The 16988-nt window shown below is 52.2% G+C and overlaps 1 protein-coding gene across 3 annotated transcripts in view; it reads left to right on the forward strand.

Annotated features, from left to right (window-relative positions):
* LOC133355756 (wolframin-like) overlaps window positions 1-12746 on the forward strand; it is a 39083-nt gene extending 26337 nt beyond the window's left edge. For all 3 annotated transcript variants that reach the window (XM_061573083.1, XM_061573081.1, XM_061573082.1), the window contains exons 12-15: window positions 1-186; window positions 5063-5203; window positions 9013-9258; window positions 11397-12746. In XM_061573083.1, coding sequence (XP_061429067.1) covers window positions 1-186; window positions 5063-5203; window positions 9013-9258; window positions 11397-11795 — 972 coding nt within the window. In that variant the 3' untranslated portion in view covers window positions 11796-12746. The remainder of the gene's footprint in view (window positions 187-5062; window positions 5204-9012; window positions 9259-11396) is intronic.
* Window positions 12747-16988: the final 4242 nt, after the last annotated feature.

Consider the following 16988-nt stretch of genomic DNA (forward strand, 5'->3'; position numbering starts at 1 on the left):
GTGGGCGCAACGGCACTGCTGGCTGCCGTGCCGTTGGCAGGGTGGCTGGCGTGGCGCCACCGCGCGGCGCCCGTGCAGCTGCTGCGCTCGCTGGGCCGCAGCTCGCTGGTGAAGCTGGCGCTCGTGTGGCTCACGGCCACGGCCGTCTTCTGCTGGCTCTACGTGTTCCGCAGCGAGGGCCTTAAGGTGAGGAGGGGAGGGAGTGAGTAAGTGAGGTAAGTGGTGAGAGTGAGTGGGTGGTGTGAGTGAGGAGTGTGAGTGAGTGGTGTGAGTGAGTGAGTGAGGAGGGTGAGTGAGGAGTGTGAGTGGTGAGGAGTGAGCGAGAGAATGGTGTGTGAGTGAGTGGTGTGAGTGAGTGAGGAGTGTGAGTGAGTGGTGTGAGTGAGTGAGGAGTGTGAGTGAATGAGGACTGTGAGTGAGTGAGTGAGGAGTGTGAGTGAGTGGTGTGAGTGAGTGAGGAGTGTGAGTGAGTGAGTGAGGACTGTGAGTGAGTGAGTGAGGAGTGTGAGTGAGGAGCGTGACTGAGTGAGTGGTGTGAGTGAGTGAGGAGGGAGGCGTGTGACTGAGTGAGGAGTGTGAGTGAGTGAGTGGTGTGAGTGAGTGAGGAGTGTGAGCGAGTGAGGAGTGTGAGTGAGTGAGCAGTGTGAGTGAGTGAGGAGTGTGAGTGAGTGAGCAGTGTGAGTGAGTGAGGAGTGTGAGTGAGTGAGTGAGTGTGAGTGAGGAGTGCGAAGGAGTGAGGAGTGTGAGTGAGGAGTGTGAAGGAGTGAGGAGTGTGAGCGAGTGAGGAGTGTGAGTGAGTGAGGAGTGTGACTGAGTGAGGAGTGTGAGTGAGTGAGGAGTGTGACTGAGTGAGGAGTGTGACTGAGTGAGGAGTGTGAATGAGTGAGGAGTGTGACTGAGTGAGGAGTGTGAGTGAGTGAGCAGTGTGAGTGAGTGAGCAGTGTGAGTGAGTGAGGAGTGTGAGTGAGTGAGGAGTGTGACTGAGGAGTATGACTGAGTGAGGAGTGTGACTGAGTGAGGAGTGTGACTGAGTGAGGAGTGTGACTGAGTGAGGAGTGTGAGTGAGTGAGGAGTGTGAGTGAGTGAGCAGTGTGAGTGAGTGAGGAGTGTGACTGAGTGAGGAGTGTGACTGAGTGAGGAGTGTGACTGAGTGAGGAGTGTGACTGAGTGAGGAGTGTGAGTGAGTGAGCAGTGTGAGTGAGTGAGGAGTGTGACTGAGTGAGGAGTGTGACTGAGTGAGGAGTGTGACTGAGTGAGGAGTGTGACTGAGTGAGGAGTGTGACTGAGTGAGGAGTGTGACTGAGTGAGGAGTGTGAGTGAGTGAGGAGTGTGAGTGAGTGAGGAGTGTGACTGATTGAGGAGTGTGAGTGAGTGAGTGAGTGGTGTGAGTGAGTGAGGAGTGTGAGTGAGTGGTGTGAGTAAGGAGTGTGAGTGAGTGAGGAGTGTGAGTGAGTGAGGAGTGTGAGTGAGTGGTGTAAATGAGGAGTGTGAGTGAGTGTGACTGAGTGAGGAGTGTGAGTGAGCAGTGTGAGTGAGGAGTGTGAGTGAGTGTGGAGTGTGACTGTGTGAGGAGTGTGAGTGAGCAGTGTGAGTGAGGAGTGTGAGTGAGTGAGGAGTGTGACTGAGTGAGGAGTGTGAGTGAGCAGTGTGAGGAGTGTGAGTGAGTGAGGAGTGTGACTGAGTGAGGAGTGTGACTGAGTGAGGAAGGAGTGTGAGTGAGGAGTGTGAGTGAGTGAGGAGTGTGAGTGAGTGAGGAGTGTGACTGAGTGAGGAAGGAGTGTGAGTGAGTAAGGAGTGTGAGTGAGTGGTGTGAGTAAGGAGTGTGAGTGAGTGAGGAGTGTGAGTGAGTGGTGTGAGTGAGGAGTGTGAGTGAGTGGTGTGAGTAAGGAGTGTGAGTGAGTGAGGAGTGTGAGTGAGTGAGGAGTGTGACTGTGTGAGGAGTGTGAGTGAGTGAGCATGGTGAGTGAGGAGTGTGAGTGAGTGAGGAGTGTGACTGAGTGAGGAGTGTGAGTGAGTGAGGAGTGTGAGTGGTGTGAGTGAGTGAGAAGTGTGAGTGAATGTGGAGTGTGACTGAGTGAGGAGTGTGAGTGAGTGAGCAGTGTGAGTGAGTGAGGAGTGTGACTGAGTGAGGAGTATGACTGAGTGAGGAGTGTGACTGAGTGAGGAGTGTGAGTGAGTGAGGAGTGTGACTGAGTCAGGAGTGTGAGTGAGTGAGCAGTGTGAGTGAGTGGTGTGAGTAAGGAGTGTGAGTGAGTGAGGAGTGTGAGTGAGTGAGGAGTGTGACTGAGGAGTGTGACTGAGTGAGGAGTGTGAGTGAGTGAGTGAGCAGTGTGACTGATTGAGGAGTGTGACTGAGTGAGGAGTGTGAGTGAGTGAGTGGTGTGTGTGAGTGAGTGGTGTGAGTAAGGAGTGTGAGTGAGTGAGGAGTGTGAGTGAGTGAGGAGTGTGAGTGAGTGGTGTAAATGAGGAGTGTGAGTGAGTGTGACTGAGTGAGCAGTGTGAGTGAGGAGTGTGACTGTGTGAGGAGTGTGAGTGAGCAGTGTGAGTGAGGAGTGTGAGTGAGTGAGGAGTGTGACTGAGTGAGGAGTGTGAGTGAGCAGTGTGAGTGAGGAGTGTGAGTGAGTGAGGAGTGTGACTGAGTGAGGAGTGTGACTGAGTGAGGAGTGTGACTGAGTGAGGAAGGAGTGTGAGTGAGGAGTGTGAGTGAGTGAGGAGTGTGACTGAGTGAGGAAGGAGTGTGAGTGAGTAAGGAGTGTGAGTGAGTGGTGTGAGTAAGGAGTGTGAGTGAGGAGTGTGAGTGGTGTGAGTGAGGAGTGTGAGTGAGTGGTGTGAGTAAGGAGTGTGAGTGAGTGAGGAGTGTGAGTGAGTGAGGAGTGTGACTGTGTGAGGAGTGTGAGTGAGTGAGCATGGTGAGTGAGGAGTGTGAGTGAGTGAGGAGTGTGACTGAGTGAGGAGTGTGAGTGAGTGAGGAGTGTGAGTGGTGTGAGTGAGTGAGAAGTGTGAGTGAATGTGGAGTGTGACTGAGTGAGGAGTGTGACTGTGTGAGTGTGTGAGCAGTGTGAGTGAGGAGTGTGAGTGAGTGAGGAGTGTGACTGAGTGAGGAGTGAGTGAGGAGTGTGAGTGAGTGACGACTGTGAGTGAGTGAGGAGTGTGACTGAGTGAGGAGTGTGAGTAAGGAGTGCGAGTGAGGAGTGTGAGTGAGCGAGGAGTGTGAGTGAGTGAGGAGTGTGAGTGGTGTGAGTGAGTGAGGAGTGTGAGTGAGTGGTGTGAGTAAGGAGTGTGAGTGAGTCAGGAGTGTGAGTGAGGGGTGTGACTGAGTGAGGAGTGTGAGTGAGGAGTGTGAAGGAGTGAGGAGTGTGAGCGAGTGAGGAGTGTGAGTGAGTGAGTGGTGTGAGTGAGGAGTGTGAGTGAGTGGTGTGTGTGAGGAGTGTGAGTGAGTGTGGAGTGTGACTGTGTGAGCAGTGTGAGTGAGTGAGCAGTGTGAGTTAGTGAGCAGTGTGAGTTAGTGAGGAGTGTGAGTGAGTGAGGAGTGTGACTGAGTGAGGAGTGTGAGTGAGTGAGGAGTGTGAGTGGTGTGAGTGAGTGAGGAGTGTGAGTGAGTGTGGAGTGTGACTGATTGAGGAGTGTGACTGTGTGAGGAGTGTGAGTGTGTGAGCAGTGTGAGTGAGGAGTGTGAGTGAGTGGTGTGAGTGAGTGAGGAGTGTGAGTGAGTGAGGAGTGTGAGTGAGTGAGTGAGGAGTGTGACTGAGTGAGGAGTGAGGAGTGTGACTGAGTGAGGAGTGTGAGTGAGGAGTGTGAGTGAGTAAGGAGTGTGAGTGAGGAGTGCGAGTGAGGAGTGTGAGTGAGTGAGGGGTGTGAGTGAGGGGTGTGAGTGAGCGAGGAGTGTGAGTGAGGGGTGTGACTGAGTGAGGGGTGTGACTGAGTGAGGAGTGTGAGTGAGGAGTGTGAGTGAGGAGTGTGAGTGAGGAGTGTGAGTGAGCGAGGAGTGTGAGTGAATGAGGACTGTGACTGAGGAGTGTGAGTGAGGAGTGTGAGTGAGTGAGGAGTGTGAGTGGTGTGAGTGAGTGGTGTGAGGAGTGTGATTGAGTGGTGTGAGTGAGTGACTGAGTGGTGTGAGTGTGTGAGGAGTCTTAATGAAGATTAAAATAGGGGGACTGCACTGATTGCAACAACTACTGGAGCTTCTCCCCCATCAGTGTGAGAATGGGAAAGGTCCTTGCAAGGATTATTATTCAACATCACCTTGCCAGACACGCAGAGCAGATCCGTGTGGCGCCCCAATGTGGTTTCAGGCCAGGACGGGCCTGCAAGGACGCCATTGTCTTTGTCCATCGGCTACAGCAGAGGTGTAGAGAATTTCAGAAAAACTTACATCTCTGCTTTATTGATCTGGCCAAGGCCTATGATACCATCAGTAGGCCATGGCTCTGGTTTATTCTTTGTGATTTTGGAGTCCCAGACCTCTGATCACCATCATTAAGGACCTTCATTATGGTGGCCAGTCCTGGGTAAAGATGCGTGCCCAGGAGTCAGAACCATGTTCTGCTCTCTTTGGGGTGTGACAGAGATGTCCTCTGGCCCTACACTAATTAACATATTCTTCGACCACGTTCAAGAAGCTTTCCATGGATTTTCTGGTGAAATCTCCATCCTATGAGTGGAGGGAGTTATGGAGAAAGTGGAGTCGGTCGCCCTCCAACAAAAGTGGTGGGCAGAGGAGTGATGCTCACAATAACGAGCGGAGTGCCAGTCAACTGAAGCACACACTAGAGGGCACAAGCCACAGCACCTGAGTCTGTCCCTTGACCTCCTGTCAGCGAGCCTTCGACACTTCATGTGGCCTCCTCAATGTGCACCTGGCCTGGCACAGGCACCATGGTAACATCACCGTAACTTAGTGGCGAATGCCGGGTATTGGTATATATCAGCACTGGGGAGACAAAGGCGGCCGGGCTGATGCGGTCCTGGCCACCCCTCCCCTTTCATAGGTGCTACTCACTAACAGCACTTGTCCCAGCAGCCTGGTGAAGGCTACACGGAAGGTCTTTGCCTTTGTGCCCAGGTTTACAACTCGACGCTGACGTGGAGCCAATATGGCTCCCTGTGTGGGCCGCGCGCGTGGAGAGAGACAAATATGGCGCGTGTGCAGATGCTGTGTGGCCACCTGCAGGGTCACAGGGTCACGTGGAGCGGTCGCTTCAAGGTCAGAGGGAGGGAAGAGGGGTGAGATTGTGTCTGTGTGTGAGAGTGGATGTGAGTGGGTTTGCGGGGGATTGCATATGAATGTATGTGAATGAGTGTGTGAGTGTGCGTTTGTGTGAGGGAGTGCGTGTGTGAAGTCTTCGGTGGGGAGCAGTAGTGTGGCGGTTAGCGAGCTGCGCTATGAACCCAGCGACCCGAGTTTGATTGCAGCTCACGGCCAACACTAGTGATGATTATCTGAACCGGTCCTGGACATCCCCTAGGTCGACTTAGCCTCAAATGGGTACCTGGTGTAGTGTGTAAACATCACCACTCGGGAAACAAAGGCGGCTGAACATGGTGTTGGCCACCCACCCCCTCGTGTGCCGAGGCGGCCTTCATAGGTACTTGCTGACAGCACTTGCCCCAACAGTCTGTTCAGGCTATACAGGGATCTTTATCTTTGTTTTTTTGTGAGTGTGCGGCTGTGTGATGGAGTGCTTGTGTGAAGTTTTGGGGGAGGGGAAACGCCATGGCTGAAACAACATCATCTTTGGGCAAGGTGGGGTTGACCCTGCTGGTGCTGTCATGCCTCAAATATTGAAGGAAATAGCTGCTCCCTGTGAGTGGTTGGCTGATGTGTCATCTATTGAGGAAGTGCGATAGGTGGTCCGGAGCTTGAGACCATGTAAAACGCCAGGTAGAGATGATCTCTCAAGTGAACATCATTACAGCTGTTTCATCCACAGGAAGGGGTCCGCAGGATTGGAATGATGCACTTGTGGCCTCTTGCCAGACTAGGATAATTATTCAACATCACCTTGCCAGACATGCTGAGGAACAGGCTTAAGGAGCCCCAATATGGTTTCAGACTGTGGAGGTCCTGCACAGATGCCATTGTCTCTCTCCGTCTGCTACAGCAGAGGTGTAGGTAATTCCAACAGGTTGAAAAAAATAAGAGGCTTTACCCTTTCTGGAAATAATACAGGACGTGTGAAGATGTTCAAATGCCATATAGACACCTATTGCAAGGCATCAAGTCTGTATTAATGGAATTCTTTTGGTAAAACATGTGTAATGGTTCGATAGAGGCACACACACTCATGTGGAGGCAACACTATTTATTTAACACACAACTGTTACACACACTATACATAGGGTGGTGACCACCGTCCTAGTCTCACTAACACTCGGGTACTATTTTTCGGGTACTACTTGGCATGGCCAAGCCAGGAGGGCTTTTGCTTGGCCATGACGACTTGGGGCTTCAGTCTTCATGAGGCGTCTTCATCCCAGGCATGAACAGCCCCGCTCCCTCAGCGGTGCCCGCTTATGAGCTCCCCCAGCGTGGCCGGCCGAACCCCGGCCACGCCCCCCTTCTCGAACCTTCGAGAAGGCTCTGACCCCAACCACGTGACCCCAAGGTCCCCCCTGGGCCCGTGGCCCCCACCTTGATCCGGTCACGTGTCCAGCCGGGGTCACGCAAGAGTGCCACGGCCTGCCACAACCCCCGTGGCACTCGTCAACGGCCTCCGCACTGCCCGACCTGGCAGTGACGTCATCCGAACCAACCCGACATGGTAGTGACGTCATGTGTGTACAGACCCGACATGGTAGTGACGTCATGTGTGTACAAACCCGACATGGTAGTGACGTCATATGTCACTACACATGCAAACAAATATGCTCTGACAATATGTACATTGTGTTTGAAACTGTTTGGCCTACACCAGAGACAGTCTTTCTTATGGCCTTGGTCTCACCAGTGTTAGACCAGAGAATGCCAAAAGGCGAAAAACACAAAGGCAATGCAAATTTCAAAACTATATAAACTCGTTTAAAAAAGTTTTTGATAAACAACAGTTTTATTAACAACTTCGTTTAACTCACGGTTTTGTCCGAGCCGATTCCCCAGTTTAGGGACTGCGGCGTTTTTGACCTACACAAATATATAAATAATAAGTCGTCCATACAAAATGTTAATTGCTTTAAAGTAGCGAATTAATGCCGATTTTGATACAGGCATGCATTGTCACCAGATCTGAGTGCGTGTGCAAAGTGTGGCATTGATTGGACAATGGGAAGTGGGCACAATTTGTATTACAAGATTTGACCCGGACAAACAGAGGAATAGATGGGCTGATGTGGTATAGAAGGATATGGAGCTGATTGGACTTGTTGATGACTGGTACCAGTGGTGTCAAGATTGGCCTTTGTGGAGAAGGTTTGTGAAGGATGCTGCTGGGGAGTTGGAGGCAGTCACCCTCCAGCAATAACGGAGGGCAGAGGAGTGAAGCTTACAACAACGAGCGGAGCGCTGGGTAGCTAAAACATACAAAGTTGGCACAGTGGGGAGCACAGTTGATGCATCTTGCCAGTCATCTCAATCAACCCAATGCACCTGGGTCTGTTCCATGACCTCCTGGCAGCAAGCCTTCAACACTTCACGTGGCCTCAAAGTGCACCGACCATGGTGACACCGCCATCACTTAATGGCGAAGGCCAGTTTTTGGTGTTGTTGAGTGAGTTGGCGTGTGTGCGTGTATGTTTATATGGGGAGCGGTAGTGTAGCGGTTAGCGCGCTGCGCTATGAACCTGGAGACCCGGGTTCGATTCCCGCTCACGGCCAACACCAGTGACGATTATCTGAACCGGTCCTGGGCCTCCCCTAGGTCGACTCAGCCTGAAATGAGTGCCTGGTGCGGTGTGTAAACATCGCCACTAGGGAGACAAAGGCGGTCGGGCGTGGTGCTGGCCACCCACCCCCTCGTGTACCGTTCCGGCCTTCATAGGTGCTCGCTAACAGCACTTGCCCCTACAGGCTGTTAAGGCTATATGGGGAATCTTTGTCTTTGTATATATGTGGGGTCCGGCAAAACAACCCCCTACCTCCTCGTGGAACATCTTCGCCGGTGAGAAACATTTAGGCTGGCCTGCCTATGATCCACCCTGGGTTTAACCAGGCTGGATTGTGTGAGGAGCTCACAAATCCTTGAAAGATCTGGACAAAGTCCCATCAGTGAGCTCTTTTGGCAGGCAAGGCTGCATTGGCTGGGCCATGTAGCCCACATGCTCGGCCACCGCATGCCTAAACAGCTTTTGTTCGGCCGGATCGAGGGGGCGAAACGGGCGCGGCACGCACCGGAAGAGAGATGGAGTAATGTGGTACAGGAGGATGTGGAGGGACTTGCAGATGACTGGTACCAGCGGTGTCAAGATCGGCCTCTGTGGAGGCAGTCGCCCTCCAACAACAACGGAGGGCGGAGGAGCGGCGCTCACAACAATGAGCGGAGCGCCGGGTGGCTAAAGCACAGCAAGTTGGCATAGTAGGGGGCACAGGTGGTGCATCTGCCAGTCGTCTCAGTCAGTCAACCCATGTCACCTGGGTCTCTCCCGTGACCTCCTGTCAGCGGGCGTTCGACACTTCACGTGGCCTCAAGGTGCACATAGCCTGGCACAAGCTTCGTGGTGACGTCACCGCCAGTTAGTGGCGAATGGCGGTTGTTGTTTTCATGTGGGGAGCTGTAGTGTAGCAGTTAGCATGCTGAGCTACAAACCCGGTGACCAGCGTTCAATCCCCACTTACGGCCAACACCAGTGACGATTATCTTAACCGATCCTGGGCCTGCCCTAGGTCGATTTAGCCACAAATGAGTACTTGGTGCAGCGTGTATAAACCATCAGCACTGGGGAGACAAAGGCGGTAGGGCGTGGTTCTGGCCACCACCCCCACACGGGCACTGCCGGCTTTCATAGGTGCCGCTACTCGCTCACAGCGCTTGCTCCTACAAACTCCGTATCCCTTCGCCCTTATCTCTACCTGTCCACCAGTACGTACGTGTGACCGAGGTCGACAACACTGCCGAGACCTCGGTGGACATGCTGCCCACCTTCCTGGGTGACTGGCTCCGATGCGTGTATGGGGAGCACTACCCGGCGTGCAACTCCACCTCCTCCACCACCGGCAACAACAACGGCGACAACAACGGCGACAACAGCGACAGCAACCTCGGAGTGATCACCACGCAGGAGCTGTGCCAACTCAAGTCGCTCACCAGACACGACTGCCACATGAAGGTCTCTGATTGCCAGGTCGCAGACACTGAGAGTTCTGCCGGGAAGCGGGGTCTGTGGCCCCCCCCCACACCTCTGCAACCCCCATTGTAGGGGGCTGTGGGGGTGCAGGGGGCTGTGGGGGTGCAGGGGGCTGTGGGGGGTGCAGGGGGCTGTGGGGGGTGCAGGGGGCTGTGGGGGGTGCAGGGGGCTAGGGGGGGTGCAGGGGGCTGTGGGGGTGCAGGGGGCTGTGGGGGGTGCAGGGGGCTGGGGGGGGTGCAGGGGGCTGTGGGGGTGCAGGGGGCTGGGGGGAGTGCAGGGGGCTGTGGGGGGTGCAGGGGGCTGGGGGGGGTGCAGGGGGCTGTGGGGGTGCAGGGGGCTGTGGGGGGTGCAGGGGGCTGGGGGGGGTGCAGGGGGCTGGGGGGGGTGCAGGGGGCTGTGGGGGGTGCAGGGGGCTGGGGGGGTGCAGGGGGCTGGGGGGGGTGCAGGGCAATCCCCTGAGCTAGTGGTTCTCAACTGGGGATACGCGTACCCCTGGGGATACGTGGGGTGATTTATAAACGTGTGAAATTATACCATATATGAGCACCATTGGTAAATAATCACGTATGAAGCTGCCAATATAAAATAACTACGATAAAATGTTTATCCATATGTAATATGAGCCTATGTCCGGCTCACGTGGTGATCGGCTCTGCCGGTCCTGCTTTACAGCCAATGGGGGGGAAGCCTGGGAGCATGGCCCTGGCGTGATCGAGAGGTGCCAGCTCGGGAGATTGGTTCTGCTGGCTTTGGCCTCAGCCAATGGGAAAATAAGTCAGGGGTGTGAAATTTGAAAAAACACAGACACGAAGACCGATACACACTTAACTTTGGAAGAACGTAATCAACCAGGCTATGCGTTAATTGTGTGTTGACCGACCCTCTGTGTTGCATTGCATTACATTTCGAAATTTTTGCTAGGTTAGTTAATTTAGTGTGTCTCTCTCCCTGCCTCCTAATTTTTTCCAGCTTTCGTACCGTACCACTCATCGTGCTACTCATTGACATGCTAATTTCTCTAACCCCTCTCTCTCCGCCCCTGCTCCCCTCTCTCAAGCTTTTTACACCTTGCCACTCACCGTTTCCACTCATGGACATGCTAATTTCTCTAACCCCTCCCTCTCTCCCCGCCCCCGCCCCCCCTTTCTCTATTTAAGGCCTCGACACAGAGGCGTAGTTTCTCTTTGTGCCTATGTTTGCTCTCTCTCTCTACGTAACTCTGTGATATCTGTCTGCTTATATGTCTGTCTATGTTTCTGGTTCTGTGTTTAATCTCTCTCTCAAATTTAGTATTCTCAGGAAGAACGTAATCAATCAGATCGGGTGTTGACTGTTATGTTATCCGACTCTCTGTTGTATTACATTACATTTCTAAGTATACTAGATTTGTGTTTCTATTTAATTTATACCTGATGATGATTGCTTGTGTTGCAATAGAAACGTCGTATGCTAGTATTTAATTTAATTTATTATTTTATCTTTATACGTGACTTTACCGAAAGAACCAAAGAATGAATCAAAACCCGTTTGCGACCTCTGGTAAACCAGCCCCTCCCCACCCAGCCCCACCCCTCCCACCCCCCACCCAGCCCCACCCTCCCCACCCAGCCCCATCCCACCCAGCCCCAACCTCCCCACCCAGCCCTTCCCCACCCTCCCCACCCAGCCCCTCCCTCCCCACCCAGCCCCTCCCTGCACGACGGACGGACACAATAATCCCCTGTGGGCTGGTGGAACCAGTGGGTTCCTACCAGTATTGCTTTTCTGGACTTATTGATCGTGAACAATGTGGGCTACAAGAGGAACCAGCGAGGGTGAACAAATTACGTAATTTCGTGAGGATAGATTGAAATATTGATGTTCATTATTCATAAATTTATTTCTCAGAACCATGTTGGGTCAGGCAAGGGGGTAGTACTCGGTTGAATAAAATTAAACAATGGGGGGTTGAGAACCACTGCCTTAGGCATCTCTGCATGAGACCTCACAGCAGTTGAATACAGGGAGAGTGGTGGCTTTAGCGATGTCCACTCTGCGACAGGGGGATATGATGCGCGCTCTGTCTCCCCCTCCTCCTCACCACTCTTTTCTCTACCTCTCTCTCCCACCACCCCCGGTAGAAATTTGACCGCTACAAGTTTGAGATCACGGTGGGAATGCCGATACCGCCTAAAAACGGCGCCACCACCGCCAGCAACAACAACCAGCCCAACCTGGCGGAGGAGGACCCCACCAAGGATGTGGTGTTGCGTGCCAGCGGTGAGTTCCGTGCGGCGCTGCTGCCCCTGAAGCAGGGCAGCGTAATCGAGTTCAGCACAGTGCTGGAGGGGCGGCTGGGCAGCAAGTGGCCGGCGTTCGAGCTGCGCGCCCTGCGCTGCCTCAGCTGCATACGGAGGCTGGAGCCGGCGGCTACGTCGGCGCGCCAAGAGAAGGTGGAGCGGGATTGGCGTGCCGCCCTGCGCAGCGCCCTACGGTTCGCCTTCGACTTCTTCTGCTCGCCCGTGCTCTCTGCCGCGTGACACTAAGGTCACCACCATGACTGTGGTGATTATGTCGGTGGCCGAGTGGGTTAGCGAGTGGGTTGGTGGGTGAGTGGTTGAGCGAGTCGGTGGGTGGGCGAGTGGGTGGGCGAGTGTGTTAGTGAGCGAGTTTGTGGGCAGGTGGGTGAGTAGGCGTGTGAGTGAACGGGTGGCGGGGAGGGGGTGAATGGTTGGGTGGGTGTGTGAGTGAGAGTGATTAGGTGAGTGAGCAAGTGGGTTAGTGAGTAAGTGCGTGGGTGAGTGTATGGGTGAGTGAATGGATGAGTGGGTTGTTGAATGAGTGGGCGGGGCACTGCGGTGGTGAGATATTATCTCCCTCTCTTGGTGTACAGGATGTCGTGGGTTGGATTCCAACCCTGACGCCTGTATTTGTGGAGTTTGCATGTTCTCCCCATTGTAGCTTGCGTTTTTCTCGGGGTCCTCCGGTTTTTCCCGCCACAATTAGAAATATGCGTTTAGAGTATTTGGCTGCAATCCATTTCCACGTAATAAACCACTTGGTTGAGCTATAATTTGTGAAAAAGAGCTAATGGCTCTAGGCTTTACTTGGTAAAATAAAAATACTTTTAGTTTTAATAGTTTTAGTGTGTGGGTGAGTGCGTGAGTGAGTGAGCGATGCGGTGAGTGGGTTTGTAAGTGTGTGGGTGAAAGAGTGAGTAGGTGGTTGAGTTAGTTGGTGAGTGAGTCAATTTTTGGCCGTGTTTGTGAGTGTGAAGTGCCAGCCTTAATAAATGCTCACAAACAGCACTTAACCAGTCTGTAAGCCTACAAGGTTGAATGCAGATGCGAATTACATCAACCCATGGCCCAAATGATCATATTGTAGCTGCTGGTGATGTTGCAGCTCATGATGATGTTGCAAATGCTGACTTGATGTGATGCGCACAACCGCAATAAAGCTGCCCGTTGCACAATCGGCACGACCTTCAAGGATTGCTCTTACAGTCTCACCATCACCAGCAGCGTGTGGCTCTTGCCTAAGCGGAGATCATGGGCCTCTGCGCTCGCCGCACGATGCAACCACCCGGCACCTCAGCCCAGCGCCGAGATCAACGACTCCGACGGCTCCCCAGCTGAGCCGCCTCGCCAGAGACTCAAACCTCTTTCTGCATGAGGCTCCTGTCTCCCATCTGCTTCGCAGCAGGGCATGGTGGAGATGGTGGCAATGATGTTGGTGATTGTGGTGATAACAGTGGTGTTGGCGATGATTGTGGTGGTTATGGTGGTGGTAATGCTGGTGATGGTAATGATGGAGGCAGTGTGCACGTGGTGGGACTGTAGGCATCCATCCTCTCAAGTTTGCCGAAGCTAGTTCTTTAATATTTGAAGCATTTCCACATCACATTTAATTTTTTCCTGTGATAGCGTGAATGTGCGTGTCTTCGTGGTTGCATCTGCCAGTCATCTCAGTCAACCCATGGCACCTGGGTCTGTTCTGCCAGCAGGCCTGAGACGCTTTACGTGGCCTCAAAGTGCATCTAGCGTGGCACAAGTGCCATGGTGACGTCACCGCCACTTAGTGGTGAAGGGGATTGTGAATTTTTTGTTATTAACATTATTTCATGTTTTTTTTAGTTTGTCGGTTTTAACGGGGTTTTTGGTGCGTTTTGTGACCGTTAGGATATTAATTTTAACATTCTTGTTTGTGAATTTGTATTTGCGTCAATATTTGTGTTTTGTATTTGTGTGTGCGTGTTTATGTGTGCATGTTATATTTAATAAGGGGAGGGTAAGTGTTGCAGTTAGGGCGCTGCGTTACGAACCTGACGGCTTGAGTTTGATTCCCGCTCACGGCCAGCAACATTGACGATTATCTGAATGGGCCCTGGGCCTTACCCTGGCCGCCTCAAATGATTATTTCGTGTGGTGTGTAAAATATCGCCACTGGGGAGACAAAGGCGGTCGTGCGTAGTGCTGGCCACCCACCCCCATGCGTACCGTACTTCATAGGTACTCGCTAACAACATTTGCCCCAACAGTCTGTTAAGGCTATTCAGGGGATCTTTGTCTTTGTTGCATTAAATGTGGAGTACACTGTACACTGGTATTATAGTGGGATGTTAAGTGGGTAAAGTGTAGTGTACAGTAGTGTAAGAAATGTTATAGTGTGGTGTATGTATGTTACACTTATTTTGCACCGTGCATAGCCAACCGTGGTAATCGGTGGTGCAGGGGAAAGACAACAAACTTAACGCAATAAGCAGTTCTAAAGAAGTGAGTTTGCAGTCTAGATTTAAAAGTGCATCGCTCCAGTTGCTTCCGAATATCGGAAAGAAAGAGCGTTCCAGACGGCCGCAGAAGCGCATCTCAAAACACCGCTGGATGCGGTGATCATCTTCGTTCGATGACTAGCTGGTTTATGCTCCTTGACGAGATCAGTAAGGTATTGTGATTCATTTGTGGCAAGCACTTTGTGTAATGAGTACAACCTTATAATGTATTCACAGCTCTGTGAGCACTGGATGGACGTCGTCAGACTTTGCAGTACCCGTCACGACATGTCCAAAATTTTTTTTTTACACACTGCAGCTTGGTAATTTTTTGCCAGACATCAATACTATGCTACACGCCACCGTGTTGGCTATGTCATGACTCAACAGTGATCGAATGTGTCGTAGAGCCCTGATATGAAAATTACAGGACCAGACTCCATTTTTTATGTGATGCTCACATGACAGATGAGTAGAAAACGGATACACAATTTTATTTTCCTGAGTGCCATCCAACAAATCCACCGATTTTCATGGATTAAGCAGCGTCTTGTTTCGTTAAAACCACGTGCACCGTTATGAAATCTCGTGGAGGATCGCTCCACGAAACAAAATTGTTTCACTGTTCGGTTCGCAAGTACGAGCGAACGTTCACAAATCGGATGGTTAAAACATAACATCTTATGGCCATTCATAAGTGTGTATGTTTGTAATTCGGAAGTTGGTAAGTCGGGGAGTGCCTGTTTCACCTCTTGAATCTATTATCCACTCTGTGTTTCTCAGAATTTCTTGACTGATACCCAAATATTCTCCTTTCCTTCATTTGCCCCTGGACCGTTCCTCTCGTATCTCCTCCTGTCTGGCTGCTATCCAGCCCTAGATGGTGTGGCACTCTCTCTCTACATCCTTTCAAAACATCAATCATTTTCCATCCTTTCATTCTCCCATCCAAACCATCTTCCCTCCTCTCTCTCCTGTTTTCTCTAGAGAGGCAAGAAAACCTCACCCAAGGGGTTTTTACCTGCCACCATGAGGGGTGGACAGTCCTCTACTCGGGGCAGGAGACTGCCAAACAACAGGGTGTGGCTCTTCTTTTGAACAAAAGAATGAAGGGGGCGTGGGAGCGTGGTGGTGAGGTGTGGGAAGCTGTAAGCCACAGGATACTTTGGCTCGCCTTCCCATCAACCGGAGGCGAGGAGTGGTGGTCGTGGTTACTTATGCCCCCACCGAAGACGAACATCCGTGGAGGGATGCAGGCAAAGCCGATGAGTCAGATGCCTTCTATGACCTCCTGTCACAGGTACTGGCTAAAGTGGCCACTCGGAACAGAGTCATCTTGTTGGGTGACTTCAATGCCCGAGTTGGTCATGATGCTGGCACCTGGTCTGGAGTGATTGGAAGGCATGGGCCAGATCAGCTCAATAACAACGGTAGGAGGCTGCTAGATTTTTGTGCAGCCCATGGGCTTGTAATTACCAACACGCTCTTCCGACATCGGCGCATCCACACAATATCATGGATGCATGCCGTGTCCAAGCAAGAACATCTGCTGGACTACATAGTAACGGACCAGCGGATGCGAGCCCATGTCCTTGACACCAGGACCTACCGTGGAGCTGATCTGCCCTCTGACCATCGACTAGTCATCTGTAAGATGCACCTGCCATTCTTCTACTCTGGTGGTGGGTGTACACCCAGGACCCCATTCCAACCTAAAGTGGCCTGGTCTCATATTCTTAGGTTTTTTGGGTAAAGTCACGTAGGTAAAAAATTCAAATTAAAATAAAAATCACGACGTTTCGGAGGCAACACAAGCTTCCGTCTTCAGGTGGAACCGTCACAGCACGCTTACTGTATCGTCCCCCACGCTTGCTGTATTGATACAGCAAGCGTGCTGTGACGGTTCCACCTGAAAATGGAAGCTTGTGTTGCCTCCGAAACGTCGTGATTTTTATTTTATTTTACTTTTATTAATTTTTATTTTTTTACCGAAGTGACTTTACTGGAAAAACCTAAGAATATGAATCCTTGCAGTCACGAAAGCTTCAAATCTAGAATGGCCTGGTCTCATCTGATGAAAGTTGCAAGCGAGAATTTCATCATCGCTTGCAGCTGTGGTTGGCATCGTCCCCCACTCCTGATGTCGAGGGTAAATGGGCGAGGTTCAGGACTGTGACTCATGCAGCTTCAATGGCTGCTTTGGGTACGCGGTCCAGACCTCCCCAGAAACCCTGGCTGACAGAGGAGGTGTTCAGGATAGTTAAGAAAAAATGACAGGCCCACTCTCATCGGCTACAGCATCCCACGTCAGAGAATGAGGAGGCTTACCGCAGCCTTCGCTCGGAGGTTCGGAGAGCTGTAAGGCGCTGCAAGGATGGGTGGTGGTCGCGGGTTGCTGAGGAGATGGAGTCTGCCTCAGTGGTCCGCAATCACAAATCACTATTTAACTCCATCAAAAAAGAAACCTGCAGCGCCACACATTACCATCATTAGGGGGAAAAACGGTGATCCAATCTCCGACCCCCAGGAACAGGTTTGCAGATTTGCTGAGCATTTCTGTGAGGTCCTGGGGGAGGGGAAATCCCTCAAGCCAGGAAAACATGGCACAAAGTGGGGATAACCCTGCTGAGGCTGCGGTGCCTCAATATTGGAAGTCACCCCCTGTGAGTGGCTGGCTGAGGTGCCATCTGTTGAGGAAGTACTGAAGGCGATCCGGAGTCTGAGACCAGGAAAGGCACCGGGCAGAGATGATCTCCCAAGCGAAATGCTGAGGGAGGGTGGCGTTTGTGCACTTACTGCCCTAGATGCCATCATAACAACAGTCTGAACCACTGGATGGGTTCCGCAGGATGGGAAGGATGCCCTTCTTAAAGAGAGGGACCGCATAGACTGTAACAACTACAGAGGAATCTCACTCAGTGTGCCGGGAAAGGTCCTGGCAAGGATTATTCAACATCGCCTT

Source organism: Lethenteron reissneri, chromosome 52, assembly GCF_015708825.2.
Source record: "Lethenteron reissneri isolate LAM-NWPU_2019-01 chromosome 52, ASM1570882v1, whole genome shotgun sequence".
NCBI classification, from domain to species: Eukaryota; Metazoa; Chordata; class Hyperoartia; order Petromyzontiformes; family Petromyzontidae; genus Lethenteron; species Lethenteron reissneri.